We start from the raw sequence: 26,125 nt of genomic DNA on the forward strand, positions 1-26,125 counted from the left end.
ATAAAAACTCCCGAGGCAAGTTAAATGTCAATACTACAAATTGTTGGAAAAAGAAGTCCATATTCTTTGATCTTGAGTATTGGAAATACCTACATGTTCGTCATAGCTTGGATGTAATGCACATAGAGAATAATGTTTGTGAAAGCATCATTGGTACCTTACTCAACATTCCAGGTAAGACGAACGATGGACTTAATTCTCGCCTAGACCTGCTAGAGATGGGCTTAAGGTGTGAATTGGGGCCAAGGTTTGAATCAAATCGAACTTATCTCCCACCTGCATGTTATACGTTATCTAAAGTGGAGAAAAAGGTTTTTTGCCAAACTTTATCACAATTAAAGGTTCCTGAAGGTTATTGCTCTAACATGAGAAACCTTGTGTCAATGGAAGACTTGAAGCTTTATGGTCTTAAATCGCATGACTATCATACATTAATGCAACAGTTGTTGCCAATGTCATTACGATCCCTTTTGCCAAAGCATGTAAGACATGCTATTTGCAGATTGAGCTTTTTTTTCAATGCTCTGTGTAGCAAAGTGGTTGATGTGTCTACACTGGATAAGTTACAAAATGATTTGGTGGTGACATTATGCTTGCTTGAGAAGTACTTTCCACCTTCCTTCTTTGATATCATGCTTCATCTTACTGTACATCTTGTAAGGGATGTGAGACTTTGTGGACCAGTTTACCTAAGGTGGATGTACCCATTTGAAAGATTCATGAAAGTTTTGAAAGGGTATGTACGAAACCGTAATCGGCCTGAAGGTTGTATCGCTGAATGCTATATTGCAGAGGAAGCTATTGAATTTTGTACAGAGGATTTATCAAATGTAGATGCGATTGGGATTCCTATTAGTGCAAACATTGACCAAAAAGTTGGGGCGCCAATACCTGGAGGTCAAGTTGTGACAATTGATTCCAATTTGTGGTTACATGCACATCATTATGTTTTAGAGAATACAACTATTGTTCAACCTTATATTGAGTAAGAACCACTAACACTTAATATTTGTGTCTGATACTTAAAATAACTTTAAGACATTAACTTTGAATTTCTTATAAATAATTACATAGAGAGCACATGGAATGGTTGAAATTGAAAAATCCTCGTCAATCAAAAAGACAAAAGTGGCTCCAGGATGAACACCTGCGGACTTTTACTTATTGGTTGAGAAAAAAGGTATTGGAATGGTGTTAAAATGTGAAGTATTCTTTTTACTAATGTTTAACATGCATAATAACTATTATTTATAATTACAGATTGAAGCTGCAATTGGTAATAATGAACCTATATCTGAAACCCTTAAGTGGATAGCTCATGGTCCTAGCCATTATGTCTCTAAATATCATGGATATGTCATTAATGGGTGTCGATACCATACCAAGGAACGAGATGACTTACGAGCTACCCAAAATAGTGGAGTTAGTATTGTAGCTTCAACAATGCAAATCGCAAGTGCAAAGGATCAAAATCCAGTGTTTGGTGAGCTTTGTTTCTATGGCATTATTACCGAGATCTGGGACCTTGATTATACCATGTTTAGGATACCGGTTTTCAAGTGTGATTGGGTTGATAATAAAAATGGCATAAAAGTTGATGATCTTGGCTTTACATTAGTTGACTTTAGCAAAATTGCTCATAAATCAGATCCTTTCATTTTGGCATCCCAAGCTAAGCAAGTATTTTATGTGCAAGACCAACTTGATCCAAGATGGTCGGTTGTTTTGTCAACTCCTCAAAAAGATTTCTTGGATATGGAAGGAGGTGAAGACTTTGTTGACAATTCGATTGAACACCATCCCTTTATAGGGGCATTGCCACAAATTGAAGCGTTTGATGTAATGGATGACTCAGATGCAACATGTATGCGTGGCGATTGTGAGGGGATTTGGATTGAGAACAAATCCTCTATGTAGCTGTATTTTAATGCTAATGTATGAATAAAGGCCATGGAATGGGTTGCAACAGCCACAAAACAGGTAATTTTTATCCTTTCTTTATTTTTTTGCACAAAATATTGACCATTCTTTAACATCTCCCAATAACATATTTACTAAACCTTTTCCCTAAATTGTGCATGGAAGATACTAAATTAGTTATGTTTGTGAGTAAAAAAATTATGAAATTTTTTATTATCAATATGCATGTTGTGTTTTCCAAACTTAATGTAACACAAACCGATAGTCCAAAAGCTTTCATAAGTTCTTATGGGCTTGATGAACTTGTTGAAACCACGTGCTCCTTCCATGTTGATTCTTATAGGAAATTCCTACTGCAAATTTAGCTTTCTTATACAAAGGCCCTTGGGTTGCTTAAAATAAATGAAATGTTAAACAAAGTGGGACAAAAAAAAAAGTTTAAATGAAGTGTTATCCTTGTTATATGATGAACAATTCTAAAAAGATCTATTGAATTCATGATCTATTACATTTCATTGTGCAATGATTATGGATTTGTTTCTTTGAAAAGTTATGTTTTACAATTATTCTTTGACTAGGTTATATGCAATATAATTTTAACTAATCTTTATCATTTTTTATTTTTTTTGTTACAAGAATGGAGACAAAGGAAGGAGAAAAACCCATAAAAAGGAAGTACAGAGGGATGACACGGAAGCATATGATTATAAAAAACAGAAGCAAGGGGTTAAGTTGCCGGTTAAGTACAATCTTGATGGCATTTTCATAGGAGAATCAGCAGTTCATCTAACAAGCTACTTAGGAGTGTTAGCACGCACTATGGTGCCAATAAGATATAAAACTTGGCATGTTGTACCTAAACAGTTGAAGGATAAGTTATGGGACAGCATTGAGGTAACCATTTCTTATTTAAATCACTTTGATGCAAAATGTCTATCATTCTTAACCTCTTGAAATTACTAAAGTTTGGTATTAATGTGCAGACTGCTTTTTCATTAAATCATAAAAGCAGGAGGAATTGTATGTTAACAATGGGAAAATGCTTTCGGTCCTTTAAGAACTTGCTAACAGTGAAGTACATTCTTCCTTTCGAAGACCAACCAGAGCTCCTCAAAAGACCACCAATTCAATAACTTTTATTGAGGATGAAGATTGGACAATATTTGTCAAAGATAGATTGTCTGACAACTTTAAGGTATAATAAGACTCTTTACATACCTCTTATTCACATTCATTAATTATAAAATTTTAATTTATAGGAATATCGAGAAATTCAAAAAGAAAGAAGAAAGAGAAACATTTATAATCACCATCTAAGTAGGAAAGGATATGCCGGTCTTGAGGAAGAGATGGTAAGTGTAAGCCTATTAATTGCTTTTTATTTATTTTATGCATAATACATAATAGGGTTATATGATAATTATATTATACATTGTCCTATTTTGAAAGATGGTTGCAAGTGGATCAACTGAAACTATTGATCGAAGCATATTGTGGAAGAAAGCAAGGGAAAAAAAGGACGGCACCTTTGATGAAGTGGCCATACCAGTAATTGAGAAAATAGTAAGTGAATATTTTCAATTTTAATTACATATATTTATAATAAGTTATTTACAATAACAAATTTGCAATTTAACTTTATAATTAATATTTTTTAAGGACAAGCTATTGAAAGAGTCTCAAGAGAATGGTAGAAGTGTTAGTGGAAGTAATGATATACTTGTGGAAGCATTGGGTACTCCTGAGTATAGTGGTCGAGTTAGGGCCAAAGGGAAGCACTACACACCTCGCCAATATTTCAATAGTGCTGCAGATCGTGCTGTCAGGGATTTCATAGCAGCATCTAAAGAAGAACAAAGAATATTTCAGGCAAAAGTGCTAGCAAAACTGTCTCAAGTAGGAGCTGTTATTCCCCAATCTGATGTTAGCAGTTCCAAACATGAAGCAAAAACAACTTCTCCTACCAGAAGCAGTAGATAAGCCAATCCGTAAAGTTGAAGATGTGACCCCACCAGAAGCAATAGAACCATAGAAGAAGGTATTTATTCAGTTAAGCTAATTTGATGACAAAGTTTCCTCTAATACGAGAAATAATTTAATTTAATTTGTTGTTTGAATTGACTTCAAATGTTGGTGGCAACATATATGGTCTTCTTTGATGTGGCAACATATAATAGGATATGTCTAAATTATGGGTTGAGTTATATGCAATGGACTAAAATGTTATCATGCAAGTTTGTTGCAATTGAATGTAAATGAAATTGCATTTATCATTGTAATAGGAGCTATAAGGTGATTGATGATGATAATGCATTTATGTTAGTTTTGTATAAACCCACTAATATTGAAGTGATTATTGTGAATTGAGTTTGTAGGTTAGAAAATGTGAGCTGGCCATAGGCACCAAGGAAAATATAGTGGCAGGTGGAACAATTATACTTGAATGTGGTCCCAACTATTTATAGTTGTTGATGCTCCTTATGATTCAAGTGCACCCCTTCCCATTCCTATTCCTGGACAAACTACTACTGTTGGGGCTGCAATTGGTTACCAAGTTTGTGGCCAACTGATTTGGTCATCATCAGTACTCCCATCTTAGTAAGTAAATTTAATTACCAAACTTTATAGTGACTATATATATATATATATATATATATATATATATAAACTAGTTAATTTGATTTGTACCATGGTTCTTAATTGTATAGGCATCTAAGAAAGCAAAGAAACAAAAAGTAAATGAAGTTGAAGTCAAATCCAAGGGTGAAAAACCACAAGATATGAAAAATTTTGAGACATTGGTTGGCCTCATGCTGAGTACATCAAGAGCACACCCTATAAACTTCCCAGATGATGTTTTTGGTGAGAGTTGCAAGACCTTCATGATGAAAGAAGATATGGAAATGATAATATCATTAAAAGAAGTGTCATCCAATTGTATTTTATACTACATCTGGTAGGGGATTTTATAATTTTTGAATGACTTTTCACAAGATTATGAGATAGAAGGTTATTTTCTAATGACCTATAATGATTGTTGATAACTTGTCATGTGGGTTATAATCAGGCATTTGCATAGAAAGTTGATTGATGCAAAGCAGGCCGAACGATATGTTTTTGTCAATCCGGCATTGGTCTCAAAAGCTGGAATGGGAGAGGGAAGCAAGGAAAACAGGTCAAGGGTTATTGCAGATCGACTAAAGAATACAAAGCATGCTGAATATATGCTTATTCCATACAACCCAGAGTAACCTTTTATCCTAAATATCAATATGGTGTTTGTAAGTTAGTTTGTGATGTTTGAATTTGTGGATGCTATATTACAATTTTCATTTCTTTTCTTTAGTTTCCATTGGGTGTTAGTGGCATTGGAGATGAAGAAAATGATTGCATATTACCTTGATCCAATGGGCTATCAACCATGTGATGATCTTAAGGACATAGTTAACATGTAAGTATATATTTTCTCCTATTTAATACAATTGATAGTGTCTAAATAACATCTTTTTAATTCTTTTTGTAGGGCAATGAGAATCAACCCACCGGAAAAACAGAAAACATCAAAGAGGGAGCCAACTTGGGTGAAAGTGGTTGTAAGTACTTATTTGTTTAGATTAAAATATATTGCTTCACCACTTAATTTATGACAAAATTAGAAAATGGATGGTTATTAATATGATCATCAATAAGATGCTAAAGAAGTAAGAACATCATTCTAGTGTTTATTGCAATTGTTGATATTTTCCTATAGTGCCCAAGACAACCAGGTAGTGTGGAATGTGGGTATTATGTGATGAGATATATGAAGGAAATCATTGCTAATCCAAACCAACTAACATCAAAGGTTTGCACTCAATTCAATTCATATGGTTGGTCATTTTACTATAGCATTTTTTTTTTTTTTGGTCAATTGAACTTTGTGAATTGTATATGTCACTCCAATTCAGTTTTGCGGGAAGAAATCATATAGTGAAATGGAAATTAATGAAGTTCGATCAGATTGGGTTATGTTAGTGACTCAGTTAATCATTACTCATGTTTGAAGGTACCTCTTATAACTTATAGTCTAATACAACTTCATATTCTTTTAAAGATGTAGTCAATATTTTGTTAATGTTAATTTTATAATGGATTTATTCACAATGATAATTTGTTAATCTATATCTTTGTACTCCTAGTTGGCAGTGTTTCAATATGGATCATTTGGGGTTGCTCTATTATGATTGATGTATAGTTGGCATATTGAGAAGTGAAGCCAAGTAGACATGGTAGGTGTAACAACTTTTGTATATTTCCTCTACAAATTATTATCAGTTAGATTTGGAGAAATCCTACAATAGAATAGCTACAAAAATTCCTGCATGTCCAAGCTCATTTTCGTAGAGCCTTTAGTTTCATTACATGTGCATGAATTAGGAATTTGTCTATTCTCTACAAAAACATTTTTGTTCTTTAAGATTACTAGCTTTATAAACTTCTTTAATCTAAATTTATAAAGGTCTCCTACTATACTAATGGGCTTAAAGTCTATAATATCTTGTACTTCCATTTTCTTTTACATAAAAAATAGGAAGTTAGTTTAAGACTTCTTACAAATAAGCCTATGGAAGAAGGAAATAGCACCTCTTACTAATTGGTTGTTAAATTGTTTATTATATATTCTTCAGGTTGTACAAAAAGGCATAGGTCATTCTATTAACAACGTCACTACTGCTCTTGATGAAGGACACCCACAAACAATTCAAAATATATCATCAAAAGAATTTTGAGGTAACATGTTGTGGTTATTGTAAGTTTTATGAATCAATTCCATGTTTAGAGATCATTTCATGCAAGTTCCATATTTAGATAATAGATATCCTCATATTATTAAATGTTGATATACTAATACAATAAGAAGAACATAGATATTTTAACACAATTTTATAATTTTACATAAATATGTTAATTTACAATTTTATAATTTTTGGACTTCTAGTTTTTTTTTGTTTTTTTTTTCATTCCTTAGTTCCTTCTCATGCAAAACATCTAATGTCTTGTACAACCTATAAGAAGAATGAGAAGATGTTCATGGTTGAAGTTTCATAAATAAGATAAAAATCATACCAAAATAGTCAATGAGATAAAAACTTTTTTTTTTTTCTATTTTTTTTTTTTAAAAAAAAAACAGAATAAGAGTTCTAAAATATTTAGAAATTTGGTGTAATAAAATTATTGGAGTTTGTTGAGTTTGTTTGATATTTTGAAATTTATTGCAATGGAAGAAAGATATTTTGGAAATTTAAAAATTGGCATATACACATTTCATTTACAAAGTTGCTTCTTAACTATTTGTTAATACTAATAAATATGTAACCCTCAATTATTTTGCAGATTGAGCATCTAGAAAGTGAGTTACAACCATCCTTTTGCACTTGGAAGAAAAATGATGTAAAGCTAGATGTAGTGAAGGTTATGAACAATTCAAAGTTGAAGAAGAAGTTGTAAAATTGTTGGTTTTAGTTGTTGATTATGTATGATGTTTATGGATAAATTGTAATAGTGAAAAAGGAAGACCATATTTGATACTTTTTGTCAATGGAGATTCTTAAATTAAGTTTTCATTATTAATTGTTGATAGAAAATTATAAAACAGGGCATAATTAGGACATTTTAATTTCTGGGCTATTAAAATTTTATATGAGATAAGATGACGCTTTTTTAAAGCGTCATGCTTTACTTGAATAACAGAATATGACACTTCTCAAAAGCGTCAAGGTTGATGTTAAAAAAACATGACATTTTTTTTTAGTGTCAAGGTATAAAATGCTATACGATGACACTTATTATGAGTGTCAATGTTGCTCCTACAAATAAAAAGCTACAAGATGACACTTATATTGAGTGTCAATGTTGCTTCTACTTATACAATGACACTTTATTAAGTGTCAACGTTGCTCCTACAAATAAAAAGTTATAAGATGACACTTATATTGAGTGTCAATGTTGCTTCTATCTATACAATGACGCTTCATTGAGTGTCAATATTGACATGAATGAAATTATTAACATATGATGACACTTATAAAGCGTCAATGTTTCAAATAATGACACTTACTATGAGTGTCATGGTTGACGTGCAAAGAAGATGACGCTTCTAAAAAGTGTCAACGTATGCGATTTAAAAAGATGACAGTCTAATATATGACGCTTTTAAAAAGCGTCATCTTATATCTATCTTGACACTTAAAAAGCGTCATCTTTTGACATTTTCCTTGTAGTGTGTATTTCTTAGCCTTAAAATATAAAACAATTACTAAATCAACTAATGTTGTAAGTTTTTAAATCTTTGATCATAAAAGATTCAAAGTACAATAGAACAAATAGTTTTCAAAAGAAAAAAAAAATTAAAATGGAAAATCTAACAATAAAGACAATGAAACAAGGTGATATGGTAGGAGTTAAATAGAAAAATCTTTTATCCATGAATATATAGTTTATTTTTTAGAAAAAAAGTTGAAAAGAAATATTGCATATATTAATAGATTAAGTAGATAAAAGGGATTTAAGTAATTTGATATTTACGCTTTAGTTAGAGAACATCAAATAGAAATTTCATATTATTAGTTTCCATACTAAATTTTGAAATCTATCAAATGGATCTTAAGATTATCTTTCTTTGAATGGTTATATAAATTAAGAGTTTATGGGGCAACCTAATGGATTTATTGTTCTAGGACAAGAACACAAAATTAGGGATAGATACATTTAACTAGGTTGGTTTTTAACCAATCCAGGAATCAAATAGGAGTTGATTGGTTTTAACTAAAGTACAACAAATTTATTTATTTACTCAAACTAATCCAACTTAATATCAGTTCGATTCAGTTTAGTTAACTCAATTTAGACAAAAATATTGAGTCTATATGTTTTTTTCTTCACATTGACCATACAACCAAAATGATCAAACTGTTTTAGATAAAAATAATTTTTTTTTTACAAATAATACAATTAAAAATTTTAAAAATAATGTGTAGGAGCAAACCTGTGGGTTATTTGCTTGTTGGGAGTAAGTCAATGAGTAGTATTATTGACATATTGGGTGCTTGTGACTTGAAATTATATTATCATCATTATTAACTCCCATGATCTTAAATTTTAGATCATGCTTATACGATAAGCAATTTTTAATTTGTAATAAAGCCATAGGAGTTAGGCTCTAAGCCTCCAACACCAAACTGTAGCCCAGCTAAGTTGGCTTTGGATGAGCATGATTTGACTCACAAAGTCCCAAGATTCTCCACAGCACTCCAAAATCCAAGCAATTATATTTGTCCCACTCCCCTACTACTTAGGTTTGTTTGCCAATCCACTTTTGGTAAGTGATCTAGGTTGAAGTTGCCATAAGCCAAATACTCAAACTAGTTTGATCTCTAGTTTCACTATACTACCAAAATAGAGTAATTCAAGTAGACAAAACCAATGGCGCAGGCATGACAAGTTTTGTTGTCGAGGAGGTTTACAAATAGTCTGTGGAGATTCTTTTCTAGTATAATTTGGGACAACTACCGGTAGGGTTGCCTATGAACTATTATCCAAGGCTAGTTAGGTTGTCAAACAATGCAAATTGAAGATTTAAGGGCCAAATGAAAGTAACCAAGTTTGAAGTTGATGGAATTACTTATTAGCGCAATACAAAGGCTTATCTCAAGCACCTTCTCAGTACAATGCTTCAATTGGATTAACTACATTCATGCACTAAAGACTTCCACAATAAAGGAAATTTTGGAAGAATAATCTAGAGAGCTACTACAAAAGAGAATAGTCTTGTGAACATATGAAATCAATTTTGCATTAATTAAGTAAGAAGTCTTCTAAAGTTGGATAAGTTTTTTAGAATTTTTAATAGGGAATTTGTAAACATTACATAATTGATCTAAGAGATGTTTACTAAGTTCTATCATGATAATAAAGTATTGAGGAAAAACTGTACCACCAAAACCAAGTTGTATTTGCTAATAATACTTACTACATTTCTATTAAGAAAGAAACTATCTAGTGATAGATGACAAGTTGATAATTTTAATTCATGAAGTTTTCACTGCCCAAGCTAACATCAAAAGCTATAACAAGACAAATCCTAATAAGGTATGATAAAAGGCTCATAGAAGGACATTTTGCTCTTTGTTGAAAATCCCATTCAATTGCAAACTTACCACATCAAGAATGCTCTCTCTTCTATAATTTTCTCATACCCAATCCACAACACTATTATTATAGTTGTTCTGCATGCTTTTTTTTTTTTTTTGGCTTTCTAAGTTAATTTTTATTTGGTTATAGCAATAGCTTCATTGGTGTGTTAAATTCTCTTATGGGTAATTCCTCAAACATGTTGTCCTTATTGTTGCTATTAAGTATTGCAGTATGAAATAAAAAATTAAAATTCTTGTATTTAAAATCAAATTGAAGCACAAGAATTAAAAAATGCAAACACAAGAGAAACACTCAAATCCAATTCCAAAGAGTAGCATCAAAATTTCCATATCTACAAAATTCAGGTGTTTAGATTTCCAAAAATGAAAAAAATAATATAGGGTTCATTGAGAGAAGACCTACATCTATAAAACATCAAGGTGTGAGGTTAAGAGAGAGAAATTCAATCCATACCTGATACGGAGACATGGATTCGAACACATTGACTAGATTTGAAGAATGCAATTCATACATGGGAACTTGTATACCAAAAAAGGTTGGTTTTTAGAGGCACTGGAAGGTGGTTGAAGTAATGGTGGTGGTTGTTGAAAGGGTCGATGGTGGTGGGAAGCCATTGCGCGCCACTGGTGAAGAGGAAGTTAGGTGAATTGGAGACTCGGTGAAGAAGATAATGTGAGTTTGATAAAATTTCCTCCAACTTTTCCTTTTCTCTCTCTTATTTTCCTAACTAATTTTTAAGGAAAGTAATAGGGAAAATATTACAAAATTTTCTTTGGTATTTTCCTTTTTTTTCCATCATATTTTTCATGTCACCCAAACTAAGGAAAATAACATTCCACAATTTTATTTTTTTTCCTTTCCCTTGCATTTTTTGAAAACTAAAAATAACCTTTATAAATAAAAATTAAGAATTACAATAAGACTGTATATTCTTCCTCTTTATTCCTACATTTCTACATCCACTACTCTATTTTACATCATATTTTTTCTCCCTTCTTCAATCAGCATTCCTCCCTTTATATAGAGTTATCTTCACACCAATTCATAAAATAAGAAAGATGAATGAACCTTGGAGTAAGGTTGGACAACTGGTGGCAGCTAGTCAAGGCTAGAAGTCAACTTTGATTGACTTTTTGGGCATGTGCAGCAACGTGTGGACATGGTAATTATGCATTAAAATGGCTAGAACATGTTAAGCTCTCTTATTAGATGGTCTGTCAACCATGGGGGAATATATGGTAATTATGCAAAAAAATAAAAATAAAAAATGGTATCCAATTATATAGAAAGACATCTTCTAACATTTGATATAAATATGTAAAAATTAAGAGAAAATATTAAAAAAAAAACATATTAAATCTAAAAATAGGGACTTAATAATAAAATAAAGTAAAAATGTAAAACTAAAACCAAATATTAAATATGAATATAGTTTAAGTATTAAAAATATTATTATTTAGGTTTAATCATTGGGTTTGCTAGAGGAGTTTATACATATATATATATTAGTTTTTTTCTTTTTTTTTAATCCTGTGGTTGATATTAACTAAAGTTAACTTGTTATCAATATATTCAATTTAGTCATGTCGGTTGATATCAATAGGTTATTTTTAACTAAATAAAAAAAATCAAACATTTTTCATTTTTCTATTCAACCAAAAAACAAACATCATCTAGAATTTTAGATAATAAAAATGCTTTGACTAGAAACAAACTTTATATGGACCACTATCAAATACCATACACGAGGAGAAATCTGGATCCTCACTCTCTGATTCTAATGCATTGAATCTGAAGTTACCTAAAACAAAATTATATTTCATGTCCTCTATTATGAGTGGACAACCATTCCTTATGTTAGATTTTAGATAAAGAACGAATATTGAAAATTGGAGATGTAAGAAATTAGGAGAGAAATTAGGAGATCCTAATTTTAAATATGTAACAAAGTTCTATAATCACTTCAATCCACATTTTGAAGATTGTATTTCTTTCTAATATGGGAGAAATTTTTTTCTTTCTTTCTTATAAATTTCATTTGGGAATGATTTAAAAATAAATAAATAAAGGCCCTTGTAAATATTAAAAAAAAAAAAAACACTTTCTTATGAAAATTAATTAGGTGGATGGTAAGGTCAAATTTGGGATAGCTTCATATATTTTTGCTTTAACTGAAAATTAAAATCAAAATTAAAGTAATAATTTTTAAGGGGTAATGTTGATGTTGTAAAAGTTTTATTAAACATGAAAGAACTTCTTATGTAAACAAAAATAGAATTATAAAATTCTTATAAGAAATAACATTTTTTTGACTTCAATATGAAACATTTTTTAAAAGTTATAAGTTTTAAAAATAATAATTAAATAGGTATAAAAACTTTTATTCAACTTAATTTTTTTTTTTTAACTCTTAAAAGTCAGTCCAAATAAAATTTTAATATATTTGAAAATCACTTTTAAAAATCCAAAAAGTCACTTAAAAATAATTTCTGAACATTTTTTTTAATTTACGTTTAAATACTAAGTGACTCTTTTTAAAATCATTTATAATGTCAAAATATTTTTTATGGATAAAAACATTACAAATAAAAAACATTTTAATCACAATTAATTTATTTTTTAATTCATGAAATTTTATTTATTGTTCTTTATTTTTTGGGATTTAATTCTTTACAATTATTTTTGAGTGTTTATAAAGTATAATTAGGTCATGCCCAAATTTATTCCTTTAACTCTATCTATTAGGTATAGCTGGCGTGAATTTTTGGCCTCTTTCCACCTATCTTCGCTTTTGATATTGTCATGCATTACTTCATCAACTTTTGGTCATGCCCATGGATTGAAATATCGGTAAACACGGATATATCGATACTTGGATTTTATTGATATATTGGAAATATCAGAGAAATATCGGTGGATATTTTTACACAAATATTAATGAGACAAAAATTATCCAAAATTGATGGGAATGTTAAAAAAAATCTAAAGAATGATAAAATAAGTAAGAATATACATATTAAAGTTATTTTATAAGTGTAATTGACATAAATATGGTTAAAGAAAAAATATGATACTTGGATTTTAAGAATAAAAAATATGAATTTTGGAATTGTACACTTAGAAAGTTAAAATTGAGTTAAGAAATATTTGATTTTATTAAATAAAAATAATTTATACATAAATATAATACATATGACATTACAATAGTCTTTAATAAAAAAAAATGAAAATCGATGTGATTCTATTATATTGTTAAATAAAGGAAGCCTATCTTGTTGAAGATGGTGTTTATTTTAAAATTTTTTAAATATTTTTATTAAAACATGTTTTATTATATTTTAAATAAAAAATTAAATTAATTTATATAAAAGATTTTATTTGACATTTAATTTCTTATATTTTATTAAAAATATATGGTAATAACTTTTTCTATTAATATTAATTTATTTAAATAATTAAAATTATTAACAATTTATCTTATACCAGCAATAAAAATTGAAATTTGAAATTTCAATATATGATAGTGATTTAATCAAAATAAAATCGATAATTAATAATTATTTATTTAGAGTGAGGAAAATTGTTATCATGATTTGTTTCTTTTTTTTTTTTTTTTTTTTTTCATTTCTAGTCAATCAAAAAATCAAAAGGGCCATCCACTTTTCTCACTCGGTCATCAAGAAGGCCTTTTCTGAAGTTGCCCTCCAGACGAGAGAATACCTAAAATGACCCTATTTTCCTCTGCCACTCTCAATTCTCGCAGGTACTAATCTAATCATATTTTTATTTTTATTTTTTTGCAACCCCAGTTTGATTCCCAAGAAAATCCATCCCCCACTCGGTCTCTTTGCTTTTGTGCCGTTGGATTTAAATTTCACGAACCCTAAATCCACGATTTTTGAGCGAGCCTGAAAAACGCAACCTTTGCCTGCAAATAAAAAAGTTGGACAGATTTTGTATCCTGTGCGCGGGCTGGACTGGTAGGAAATATCGGAAAATTTCCCGAAACATTGGTAAAAATACCGATAAATGCCGAAATATCGGCGATATTTTCGGCCATTTTTTTAAATCCTGCTCTGCGCGTCGCTCCACTCGATTTTGCCCTTTTTTTTTCCGATATTCCTTTCGTTGTTGGAAGAAAATGAAACAAGGTCAATGAATAATTTATTAATTTATTTCTTAATTCAATAGCATTGGAATGTGAGCTGGAATATTCCAAGTCCATAAGACCAAAGTTTAATTATTTAATCTTTTTTAGCACACCCCTCAGGGCTTTACAACTTTCCTGCCTGCCGACTTAATTTATTGACTTGGACTTGGAGAGTTCGGTCAATTGCAGCAACTTAGTTAATTGGTAAGTGTCTTTTCTCTAAACCATAAATTCAAATGATCAAGTCCTATGTTTCAATTTACAAAAATCAGTGATTTGCTTTATTATTTTAAATTTAAGGAAGCAGGAAAGGGTTTACTTTAATGTGAAATAAAAAATGGGAGTTGAAAAATAATCAAATCACTAAAAAAACAGATTTGGAGTTCTTTTGTGATCGGTGATTTATTATTATTTTTTTCCTTTTCCTTTATCTTGGTGTAGATTTTGTGATATTGTTACTAAAATAGAAGGTGAAAATATAAATTATATACAAATTATTTTAATTTTAGGAAAAAACATTTATTTTTATTTAAAATAAAAAAATAAATAAAAACGGACTTTATCTCAAGTGTATAAGACTTCAAAATTATATTATTTGCAAAATATTTGCAGATGTAATAGTAAAAATTAAACAAACCATTTCATGACCTTTTTCACAAGTATCTATTTAGATCATAGTCTAATTTTAAAATATTATTAATACGAATCGGAATAAAAATTGTCAAATCAAGATAATTTTAAACTATCCCATTTAATGAGTTGTTCATATTGAAATTAATTAAGGTTGAAACAAGAACAAAACATCAAATTCTCTTTTTCATAATCAAAGACTTCCATGGAAAATTCCACCATAGCATATCTAAAAAATTATTCAAATTCCATTATCTTTATAGACTTTTAACAATCCAAGAAATTAACGTTAATAATCCCACACTGTATTCTACAACTTTACATTATTCTTCTTATGAGCATAAAAGAAATCATGAAAGCTGAATAATACGAATATTCAATGAAATATTTGGCATGTTATTTCTTTGCAGCTTCAACATGGCGGCATGTCGGATGGAGGGGGCAGCATTTGAGCTTCTGGGTGTTTACCATTTTTCACTATGAACGCAGTTTCCATGCCCCAACTCAGATGGCGTTCTATATGGCAGTGCATGAACCACACTCCTGCAACAGAGAAAATACACAACATTACACCTAACTTAATTGTAATATTAAGATTGGCAATTTCAAGGGTTTTTTTTATTATTTTTATTTTTTAATAGAGGACATGAGTGCTTGCAACATACCAGGGTTGGATGCCTCGAATCTGATTGCAGCCCAACCATTCCTAGGAACATAGATGGTATTCTGATAGGGAGGATCCACCAAATTGTAGCGCAAAGGATCCCTATTTTCATCGAAATTCCCAGATCCCCATCCAACAACATAGAAACTGTGTCCATGGAGATGAATGGGGTGGTTTGTCCCTCCAACCAAGTTTGTCCCTTGAAAAACAATCTCCACTGTGGAGTTATACTCGAGCACCCTTACTTCTGTTCCAATGCTCGGCAATTGATAGAGTAATGGAAGATAATCATATGTAAAATTGAACACCAATGGTGGAACACTAGGAAATTTATCTCCATATACACCACTGATGTTATAATAGTAAGCTTCCAGTATGTCAATTGTAGGGGTATGGAAGCTTATGTTGTTTATACTTGAGGCGGACCGCGTCCCATTGACCCCTGAACATGAATCATTGATGCATGGGAACGAGTTTAAAGAAACGGTGTAAAATAGGTTAGTGCTCGTGCTCAATGGGACATTGCAAGGATGTTCCGCATCTGCTAAGCTTCGGAGGCCGGCCATGACCTGAAGCGATGCATTTGTGTCATTGTATGCAGGTAAATGAGGCAAGAAGGGAGGTGAAGATGGAGTGTAGTATCCCCTGTATTGTACAATAGCTGTGGTGGTTGTGTTATCATAAATATTAAAACCTGTCGGGGCTTCGGAATAAGTTATAGCCGCCATGTAATAGTGATCCGGGCGTTGGTTAGCTTCTAGTAAGACATCGAAGGTTTGGCCAGGAAATATTGTGATGTAATTTTGGGTCAATGGTTTCGTGTAGCTACCATCTGTTCCAACCACTGTCATTTTATGCTTTGCAACGGAGAAGAAGAGAGGCTCGTGCAACGCAGCATTGATTATGCGAAGAAGATATGTCTTTCCATGATCCACTGTTAGCTTGAATGTGCCTACAATTAGAAAGGGAAAGTTGTATACTTATGACTAGCCAAAAGGAAAAGAAAAAGTTTCCATGAGGATCCACCAATTATGAAGTGGTTGATTGATTAGGGGTATAAATTTGGCTCCATAGTTCAAAATTATGTTATGACTGGCCTTTTCTCATGTGTTAAATCATGGCTCTACCATCCTCATAGCTATATTCCTCTTTCTTAGCATTAAGCTTTAAATATGTTGATGTTAATAAGAAAGAGTAATATGATCAACATATAAGAAAATGAAATTGTTTATAATTTTAAAATGGGAAGTTAAACTTAATTTGTACCTGATTTTGAGCATGGAAGTAGATCACCGGGTTGTCCATTTATCAATAAAGAATTAGAGGCATTGACATCAGCTCCAATTGCAAGCACTTCATCTCGAACCGCATTCACATCACTCTTCCACCATTGTCCTGCATTTCAACAACTCCAATAATTTTAGATTTTGTTTTATGGGTTAATTCATAATATGTAAATTAACATTTAAAAGTAACAACACTTATACCTAATATGATAAGAAATTCTGCGTTAGGTTTGTGAAAAGGATACTTGGTTCCCTTCTTAGGATAGATAATTATAGCTCCATGAACAGTGGCTCGGGTCCAGTCACTATGAGCATGCCACCATAAAGTACCTTCCTCAGAGGAAAGGATGATCTTTTGACTAAACTTTGACCCTGGCTGAATTGGGCATTGTGTGATATACTCAGGACCATCTGTCCATGGATATCTAGGCATGTTCACCCCATGCCTGCAAAACAATAACCATACGTTAAAACTAGTACTTATTTTTGAACTAACAAAAGATGGCATGTAGCAACATATTATCATAGTAACAAGCAGCATCAACTGTATTTTAATGGAATTGAACCAAATAACCCTAAAGTATTGTTTTAAATTTGACTTTGTTTGCAAAGCAATATATTGCAACCCCATCTTAAAAATAAAAGAATGTTTGCCATGTAGCCATGTTGCCACCGCTATTTCTCTAAGACATGTTCAGGACCTACCAGTGAATGGTGACATTTTCTTTTCCCCTATTATAAACGTCGACAATGATCATCTCTCCTTTCATAGCATGTATAGTTGGTCCCGGAAATTGTCCATTTACTGTTAAGATGTCCTTGGTGCTACAAAGCCTTGTATATGAAGCTTCCCTCACCTACAACCAATTAAAAGTTAACCATGCAACCTCATCCCAAAAGAAATATTACATGCATGAATAGTTGCATCGATCCATTTATGTAAGTATATAACCAATTAGAAATTGATACCATGCATGAACAACTCAACGACACCAGGGTAAGGGGTCTGACAGTAGAAAATGAGAGTCATACTGCTCCCTAAATATTATGATCAAAAGGTGGCATTAAGGCCAGAATCATATAAAGTATTTACCACAAAAGTATGCCGACGGATTGAAGCTTGGCAATGGATGTCACCACCAAAAAGTTGAAACACTAAAATTTGCAAGAGGAAAACCTTCATGATCAGCCACATCTTCTTTGGAATAAAAGCCTCTTCTCCTATCCTAAACAGAACTCCTTCAATTTTCTTACTCCTTTTGATGTGTTTCTTTCATATATATGACTCATTATATAGTCATGATATTCTTTCGGGATACGATACTTCCTCTCCACGTGTCAATATAAGAGGAAGTGATTTGAATGTGTATCGGCTTTTAATGTTCTTTGACCACTTCAATGAGCAGGTTACGTACACGATATTTTAGAATAAATTTCTTACAGGTTACGCGTTAAGACATGAAAACTTTGACTTCGCATGTACCCTTATCAAGATTGGTCATGAAAGCTATTTTTCTTAGTCAACTACTTTTAAGAGTTATTTTAAAATTATTTTTTAAGAATTATTTTCGTAAACAGTATTTAGAAAATCCTTATTATTAGTCTCACTTGTTTTCATGTTACTTAATACAATTAATAGTGCAGAACCCATGATCATTGTTTACGAAAATATATTTTGTAAAAAGTTGAAAATAGAATACGAGCAACTCCTTGTATGTGGTGAATCACTTAAAACATCTATTGGGACTCATACTATCTTTTCTCTCAACAAAAAATAATTTAATAATAATAATAATAATAATAAAAATAAATTATAGATTTAAAAAAAATATTTTTCAAAACAAATGCAATCTATAATTTATTTGTTCGTATGACGTGTATATCTTGATTATAGTCTTTACAAGTCTATCTTCATCTCATGACTTTTACCTAGCTAAAATATTTATAGAAATATTTTCAACCATTTTTATTATTTTATAAGAAAATTTAATATTACAATAATATATTAACTTAAGAAATATTATGTACAATATTCTTTACAAAAAGAGAGCTTTACTAATTGGGAATTTTGGACAATTTTTCCTTGGATACAAAAGAAAGAATATATTTTTTTTCCCTTTTTCAAAATTTTCCCTATTTTTCTCCTTGAAAAGAAAGGTTAAGACTCTTTATTGTAAGAAAAGAATGGTTATCATATTCATAGTTTCATTCATAATTTGAGGCGAGAAAATTGGTTAGTGAAACAATCAATTGGAATTCTTGGGCTTTTTAGAAGGTAACAACTAGTCAGAATTCTTGGACATTTCAAAAGGTAACTCAGAAACCTTATTTTTCATCAATTTATTTATTTTTCTTTCTTTGTACTTTTTATAATAAATTAAATGTTATGACAGTGGAAGCTTTCATGCAAATAAGGTTAAGTAAAAAATACAAAGATAAAACAATCACACATGTTATACAAGGTTTTAACGTGGTTTGGTTAATCATATCTACGTCCACATATGAAAGAGAATTATTTCACTATATAATAGAGAATATTACATATGACATAATTATATTTAATTATTGGGTTTCCAAAACGTTCCATGTTTCTCCACTTCTTGTATCTATATCCTACCACAAGCCCTCTTGTCCCACCGGATACCTCCCTTTCTTCTTCATATCTTTATCCACTATTTAGAATATTTATAGAGATATTTCCAACAACTTTCATTATTATATAAGGAAATCTAATATTACAATAATATATTAACTTAAAAAAAATTATATATAATATTCTTTATAAAAATATATCTTTACTAATTAGGAATTTGGGAGATAATTCTTATCAAAGCAAATAATTTGGATTCTTTTTATTTTTTTTCTTCTTCTATTTCTTTCTATGATATAAAAAGACAAACGAATTTGAATAATCATTATTTAATTTAGAAAATTGATTGAAATCTAATAACAAGTCAAAAACAAATTAACTGATTTTTAAGGTTCCCACCAAACCAACCAATTGTCAGTCATCATGGATGGGGAGTCTCACTCCTCTTATAACAATTCTTCTTGTTTAACCCTTTAATATGGCTTCGGCCCTGCCCGATAGAGGGGAAGATTGGGCCCACCGAATTAAGAGCCACGGAAAATACAACTCAAAATCTGCTTGTAGTTGCGGCTACGTTTAACTTGGTGGGCTCGCTTTCAGTCTCCCGTCTCAACCAATCTCCGCCGTCCAAACTTCAACGTGGCCTGACGTTTTGCCGCCCTTTTTGTGATTCATAGTTTGGCAGGCCACCTCAGTTTATACAAAGGAAGCTTGGAATTTAATATTTGTTCAATATAGTAAAATAAATTATTTAACAATTATTTTATTCTGCTCAATGGCTTTAAATTCTGAACTCTGCATTATATAATAAGTCTATGTGGCAATCATTTGTGATTATTATAAACCAATTTTAGAGGTCGAAATCATATTATTAAATTGATATGATTTTTTATAGTTCATTTAAAAGTATTTGACTTCTCCGTATGTTTTTTGGTCTTCTTTATTAGTGGTCAACTATCCAACCGCTCCAAATAGATTGCGTGAGAGGAAATTCTTTTAATAACACAAAAAGGAGAAAACATTAATGGTCAATTATCCAACTACTCCAAATAGATTGCTTGAGAGGAAAAAGGATAGTTCATTTAAAAGTATTTGACTTCTCCGTAAGTTTTTTTGTCTTCTTCATTGATGGTCAACTATTCAACTGCTCCAAATAGATTGCGTGAGAGGAAATTCTTTTAATAACACAAAAAGGAGAAAACATTAATGGTCAATTGTCCGACTACTCCAAATAGATTGCTTGAGAGGAGAAAAGGAATCTGTAAGGCTATGTATGATTCCCGGAAAGTACAAGGAAAGAAAAAAAATGTTAAAGAAAATGATTTTCTCATGTTTAGTTGTCCTATAAAAAATATCAAAGAAAATCAAATATAATTAAAATTAATTAAAAACTTATATATTTTTAAATTATTTAATCTTTATATTGATGAGTTAAAATAAATAAAATGAGTTTAAAGTAACAAAAAAATAATTTATCAACTTTTAATCTATTTTTTTATTTTCCTTCATTTTTTCTTTCCTTCTAATTTTCCATTGTATTTTCTTTTCCTCGTATTTTCCCTCAAATTTTTTGGGAACCAAACATAGCTGTGGACCCTGCATTTCGGCTCATGCGTTTCCCACTCAATGGCGAGCTCGATTTTTATTTGTTAAGAAAATGACTTGGAGTCGCCACTTATTTTTGTTTTATTTTTAAAAGGGTAAACAAAATAAGAAAGAAAAACCCTAAGTGTGATTCTTTGTTTTGGAAAAGGTGATTTACGAAAAACCGGATCGGGTTTGGGAGTCAGGTTACTTATCAGGAAAGTACGGTAGAGACCGTAGCACCCCTCTAAGTCCTTAAAGTCGGGTCTCTACTAATAAAATGAAGCTGACATGACAACCAATGAGAAAGTCAATGAATACTCAAATCGATCATGCACGTATGAGAATTAAAAACAAGCATAAGGAGTGACCATGATGCGAGAAAATACGTACCTGGGTGGCGAACCAATATGCGCTATCAAGAGGAGGGTTAGTGCACAATTAAGAAATAATTTCAAGCATGTCATAGAGCAGGATAAATCAATCATGTATCATAATCAAATCAAATCAATCAGTCAATCAATCAATAAGTCACATATGTGGAGCCCCCACCAAAGCCCGTTTATTTTTTAGCGAATTAATTTCATAAATTCTATAATTAAGAATTACGAAAATAAATTCACAATTATTTTAAAACATTTTAAAACAAAGGAGATGTGGAAATTTGGAAATTATTAAAAATCAAAAGAAAAAGTTTGCCAAAAATAAACATGGCAATCAATTTTATTTCTAAAAAAAAAAGAAAATATTTAAAGTTAAGAAAAGAAAAGAGAAAGAGAAGATAATAATAATAATAATAATAATAATAATAATAATAATAATAATAGATGATAATAATAATAAAAATAAGAATAATAATAATAATAATAGAAAAAAAATAAAAATAAAAACGAAAATATGAATAAAAGAAAAAAAAAATAAAGTAAAAGATGCATGATTAGTGGAAAATGATTAGAATCAATTTTTGAAAACAAATGCATGGGAATACAGGGGTGTGGCACGTGGGTTTAAGCAGTGGCCCACCAAAGGTGGCCATGCATGCCGGGCGAGAAAGAGAGAATGGGTTTCAAAGGTGCCACAAAGCCTCATTGCTACTTCACGCACCGGAAGCACCATGCGGATTCGGTCATAATCAGATTTTTCAATTATCCCCATGTTTAACGCATAACCCGTATATGCCTTAGAGTGTTCTGCAAGATACTCTATAGTCTTCGCACCCGGTTCCTCATCTTTGTTATCAAAGAAACCTCCAAGAAAAGCACCCGAGCACCTATCCCATGGTGGATCTCAACATCTCAAACCTCAGGGCTTTGAGATTGATATGAGCCCTAAAGGCCTCGTCCACATCCTTACTGTTGAGGAGATTGATGGCGAGCTTCAGGCCCTGAGCTATCAAGGAGGAGAAGAGGAAGAAACTGGAGGATACAACCTTACACACCAGCAGCCGCCTGCGCCACATCCCAGGTTTGGGCTTGTGAAAGGAGTCCTTGTCTGAATTGGAAACTAGCTGCCGCTTTGCAGTTAATGGAGACATCAGAATATCAAGGTATCTGGAATGGTTCAGTTCTCCTCCAACAGCATCTGCTCCTAATGCATTAACAACACCAAGCATCCTACCAAAATGGATAATAGGAGGATATGGATTAGAGTAGCTTTTTCTCAACAATTCCGATAAACCTTTTACGAATTCAACTTCCAAAGGGTGCACCCCTTCATTCAAAATGCATGCAAGGAGGCTTCCCACTCCAGTGCAGGACGCCATCAGCAAACTCTCGTGACAGGTTCCAGATTTTGAATGTGGTGATAAATAATTTTTGCTGATCAACCTGTGGACAACAATGTTGAGATGTTTAGGGGAAATGGCATGCAGTTGATGAGGATTAGCGGACAACAATGATTGATGGGGATAATCTAGTTTTGGCCAATTGAATGATGCTGCTGAACCATCCCTGAACTGACACCTACTAACTGTTTCACACTCCCATCACTATCATACATTCTCTGCATCATTTGTTGCTTCCTGTGAATCCATCGCTGGTGCATTTGTGGCTTCAGTTTTTTTTTTTTTAGTTTAGCATCCTTCCTCACCGTCTTGAAGAGGACCTTACTATTCATAAAGAGATAGAAATCCATAACTCTCCTGGAAGCATGAAGTCCAGTGTACCCGGGATGTGAAGAGAAAAAGAGCTCCTCATTGAAAGCAGCCTGGTACTGCTGCTACTGCTGGAGCCGGTCGCTGCGGTGGTGGTGATGGCGAAGGCGTTTCGCCGCCGGCGGCTTGAGGACAGCTTTGCCTGCAACCAAACTTCCCAATCTAAATTACTATAACTGCAAGTTACTAGGATCAAAATGTTGGTTTTGCAGTAAGGGGATTGGCACTTGTTTGCAGGGGAGTGAGTTCTTTCACTTCCAGGTGGCGGGAAAGGTTCAACCACATCTGGATGCAATATTCCTTGGACCAAGTGAATGGGTTTTCTTTGTGTTCCAAGCCTTTTCTAACACTCAACAGAGGTCGTGCTCAGACTACTAGGTTCTCCCGTCCTGGTGGTTGGGACATGTCAACTGGTTTTCTTCCAGAGAGAAGCTCAAGCAACACGACCCCATAACTGTATACATCACTTTTGACAAGTAGATGCCCTGTCATTGCATATTCAGAAGCAACATACCCAAAAGTTCCCACGACCAGAGTAGATATATGATGACTTCCTTCTGTTTCTTCCCTTGCCAACCCAAAATCTGAAACCTTTGAGCTGAAATCATCTTCTAGTAGGACATTGCTGGCCTTAAAATCTCGATCAATTACACGAGGATTAGAATCTTCATGATGATAAGCCAATCCTCTTGCTGCACCAAGGGCAATCTTCACCCGTGCATGTATCCAAGGGTCCCCAAGATAGTGTTAGATAAGTTGCTAAGGATCATTTGAAGAATCATACCACATTTCGGCACCAGAATCAGCTGGGGATGGAGCTATCTTGGAAACTCTCTTCTTTGAACAAGCCAGTTAACGCTTTTTGGGTGGGCTTAAAGATTAGTGGCATCATTTAATTGAAACTTAAGAACAAAAGCAAAGCTCTCAGCTTGCCCCAGATTCAAAGGGATGGTAACTTCACTGATTCCAACCTCACCCAGAAAAAGAGATGTTATTCCCGTCATTCACAATGATGAGATCATCGCTGCAGTGACAATACAGAATGGGACTCTTGAGAGGTTTAAAGACTGCCAGCTTAAGACACACGGATCAATCCAGACCCCAACCAGAGAAGAAACTAAGCTTGAGATTTGAAAATCTCTTAGAAGATAGTAGGACATCAGAACAGGAGTAGGAAGACTTGGACTGGGTCATGGATGCTATATACCCTATGCCCCAAGCATTTGTCAGCGCCATCACTACCAAAGTCATCTCAGAAACTTTCATTTGTATTGACTAATTCCGGTCAATGGTACCCATATTCTCCATGTCAAATCTTTGAAGGAACACACAATTCAAATCTAGATCCACTTTCCCACAGCTCTTGCATTGATCAAGACCCAGAAACAGAGCCAAATGGGTGGAGTATGAAGCATAAAAGAAAACGAGTGGAAGTGATTCTCAGAGGTTTCATTTCATGAGCCATCCATGAACCCTCTGATTAGGTGAGAAAATCCATTTTAAACACAACATTGAGGCACATTCATAATAGAAGCAGAGTATACCAAAATCAACAATGGCAACCGTGAAAGCCAGATTTCATCCCAACAAACTAAACAAATATCAACAGCAACTATGGAGGAGCAATAAGAATCAAAAACTAACAATAAACCTTTTGCTTTCATACCTGAGAGTGCCGATGTTCTGTTCAGTTTCAAACGTTCCTCAAACACTACTCCGAAATACCTCTGTAAAACGATCTCCCCAGCACCTCTTCTCCACTCTCTAATCTCTCCCTCTATCAGTCGCCCCGCCAGAAAGAGCTCCTCTAGCCCCCCAGGAATCCTCTCTGAAGCTCCCACAAAATATCTCTTCCTCACAGCTCCCCTGCTTCCTCGCCCAAGATATCTCTCTCTCCCACTCTCTCAAGTCACTCTCTGTTCTCACCAGCCAGCTCCTCCCCTCTGTCAGAAAACAGCAGCCCTCAAAAAAGCACCACCCCCACTCACAGTTTGCTGCCCCCAGCTCCTGAAAAAGCACCCTCTCACCTGCAGAAGACGCTCCCCCTCTAACAAACTCTGAACGTCCTCCCTTTTCCTGTCCATCTTTCATTGGCTCTCTTAAGCACCACTGTGATTCCATAGCAGCCAACTAAAAGATGCCATGTGGTCTCCTAGGGTTGCGACACTTGGCAACACAAGCTGAGTGAAAGTGAGAAACCGAGCCCCAAAATGGGGGTCTACAATAGCCTAAGGCTATGTTTGGTTCCCGGAAAGTACAAAGGAAAGAAAAAAAATGCTAAGGAAAATGATTTTCTCATATTTGGTTGTCCTACGAAAAATATTAAAGAAAATCAAATATAATTAAAATTAATTAAAAACTTATGTATTTTTAAATTATTTAATCTTTATATTGATGAGTTAAAATAAATAAAATGAGTTTGAAGTAACAAAAAAAATAATTTATCAACTTTTAATCTATTTTTTTATTTTTCTTCACTTTTTCTTTCTTTCTACTTTTCTTTTGTATTTTCTTTCCCTCACATTTTCCCTCAAATTTTCTGGGAACCAAACATAGCCTAAAGGAAAAATAAGGGAGAATTGTGATTTGAGGTGAGTGGAACCTCAAAGTTGATCAAAGATGCGTAGATCATTTTTTATTGATTTTAAAGATATAAAATAATGATGAATTAAAATACTTATTAACTTACATAAATTTTTTTAGGCTTTATTACATCATTGTTCACACAACCACAATAATTTTATTTTAACCATTTGGATTTTTTATTTTTTTTCAAAATTTTTTTTTATAAATAATTAAAAATCAGTATTATTTTCTATTTTAAATTATAAATAAAGGAAAATTATGTTAAAAAACTATTTAAAAAAAATATTTTCTAAAAAAATATGATAATATGATTTTTATTTTTTATATTTTTTTTTTGAAAAACTATTTAATTAAAAAATGAAAACTATTT

General features: G+C 32.2%; 4 protein-coding genes and 1 long non-coding RNA gene across 5 annotated transcripts; 3 read left to right on the forward strand and 2 right to left on the reverse strand.

Annotated features, from left to right (window-relative positions):
- Nucleotides 1-3,058: 3,058 nt before the first annotated feature.
- LOC117905634 lies at nucleotides 3,059-3,863 on the forward strand. Its single transcript, XM_034818518.1, has 5 exons — nucleotides 3,059-3,115; nucleotides 3,180-3,272; nucleotides 3,370-3,483; nucleotides 3,580-3,816; nucleotides 3,849-3,863. Exons 2-5 carry the CDS (start codon nucleotides 3,270-3,272, stop codon nucleotides 3,861-3,863), a joined length of 369 nt encoding a protein of 122 aa, XP_034674409.1. The 5' UTR covers nucleotides 3,059-3,115; nucleotides 3,180-3,269.
- Nucleotides 3,864-4,494: 631 nt separating this feature from the next.
- LOC117905635 lies at nucleotides 4,495-6,058 on the forward strand. Its single transcript, XM_034818519.1, has 7 exons — nucleotides 4,495-4,518; nucleotides 4,629-4,876; nucleotides 4,988-5,167; nucleotides 5,267-5,371; nucleotides 5,444-5,513; nucleotides 5,672-5,764; nucleotides 5,868-6,058. The coding sequence occupies exons 2-7, from the start codon at nucleotides 4,701-4,703 to the stop codon at nucleotides 5,961-5,963; spliced, it is 720 nt and encodes a 239-aa protein (XP_034674410.1). The 5' UTR covers nucleotides 4,495-4,518; nucleotides 4,629-4,700; the 3' UTR covers nucleotides 5,964-6,058.
- Nucleotides 6,059-6,149: 91 nt separating this feature from the next.
- LOC117906405 lies at nucleotides 6,150-7,498 on the forward strand. The gene is made up of 3 exons (XR_004649809.1): nucleotides 6,150-6,188; nucleotides 6,588-6,690; nucleotides 7,294-7,498. It is a non-coding gene; the product is annotated as an uncharacterized LOC117906405 (long non-coding RNA).
- A 7,621-nt stretch (nucleotides 7,499-15,119) lies between these two features.
- On the reverse strand, nucleotides 15,120-18,049 carry LOC117907208 (laccase-15-like). The gene is made up of 6 exons (XM_034820651.1): nucleotides 17,937-18,049; nucleotides 17,549-17,700; nucleotides 17,045-17,289; nucleotides 16,824-16,952; nucleotides 15,559-16,509; nucleotides 15,120-15,436 (listed from the first exon to the last, which is right to left on the reverse strand). Exons 1-6 carry the CDS (start codon nucleotides 18,036-18,038, stop codon nucleotides 15,306-15,308), a joined length of 1,710 nt encoding a protein of 569 aa, XP_034676542.1. The 5' UTR covers nucleotides 18,039-18,049; the 3' UTR covers nucleotides 15,120-15,305.
- Nucleotides 18,050-23,535: 5,486 nt separating this feature from the next.
- Nucleotides 23,536-24,405, reverse strand: LOC117905636 (receptor-like serine/threonine-protein kinase ALE2). Its single transcript, XM_034818520.1, has 2 exons — nucleotides 24,270-24,405; nucleotides 23,536-23,861 (listed from the first exon to the last, which is right to left on the reverse strand). Exons 1-2 carry the CDS (start codon nucleotides 24,403-24,405, stop codon nucleotides 23,536-23,538), a joined length of 462 nt encoding a protein of 153 aa, XP_034674411.1.
- Nucleotides 24,406-26,125: the final 1,720 nt, after the last annotated feature.

The sequence above is a fragment of the Vitis riparia genome, chromosome 18 (assembly GCF_004353265.1).
Source record: "Vitis riparia cultivar Riparia Gloire de Montpellier isolate 1030 chromosome 18, EGFV_Vit.rip_1.0, whole genome shotgun sequence".
Lineage (NCBI taxonomy): Eukaryota > Viridiplantae > Streptophyta > Magnoliopsida > Vitales > Vitaceae > Vitis > Vitis riparia.

Coding starts and splice junctions, on each gene's coding strand:
- LOC117905634 (XM_034818518.1), top strand. Junction 3,484..3,579: donor TACCAGTAATTGAGAAAATA/GTAAGTGAATAT, acceptor ATATTTTTTAAG/GACAAGCTATTGAAAGAGTC.
- LOC117905636 (XM_034818520.1), bottom strand. CDS start 24,405: ATGGCGCTGACAAATGCTTGGGGCATAGGGTATATAGCATCCATGACC. Junction 23,862..24,269: donor TAGTTTCTTCTCTGGTTGGG/GTCTGGATTGAT, acceptor CCCTTGGTGCAG/CAAGAGGATTGGCTTATCAT.
- LOC117905635 (XM_034818519.1), top strand. CDS start 4,701: ATGAAAAATTTTGAGACATTGGTTGGCCTCATGCTGAGTACATCAAGA. Junction 5,514..5,671: donor CAACTTGGGTGAAAGTGGTT/GTAAGTACTTAT, acceptor ATTTTCCTATAG/TGCCCAAGACAACCAGGTAG. Junction 5,765..5,867: donor CAAACCAACTAACATCAAAG/GTTTGCACTCAA, acceptor ACTCCAATTCAG/TTTTGCGGGAAGAAATCATA.
- LOC117907208 (XM_034820651.1), bottom strand. CDS start 18,038: ATGTGGCTGATCATGAAGGTTTTCCTCTTGCAAATTTTAGTGTTTCAA. Junction 17,701..17,936: donor TCCGTCGGCATACTTTTGTG/GTAAATACTTTA, acceptor AATTGGTTGTAG/GTGAGGGAAGCTTCATATAC. Junction 17,290..17,548: donor GAAAATGTCACCATTCACTG/GTAGGTCCTGAA, acceptor ATTGTTTTGCAG/GCATGGGGTGAACATGCCTA.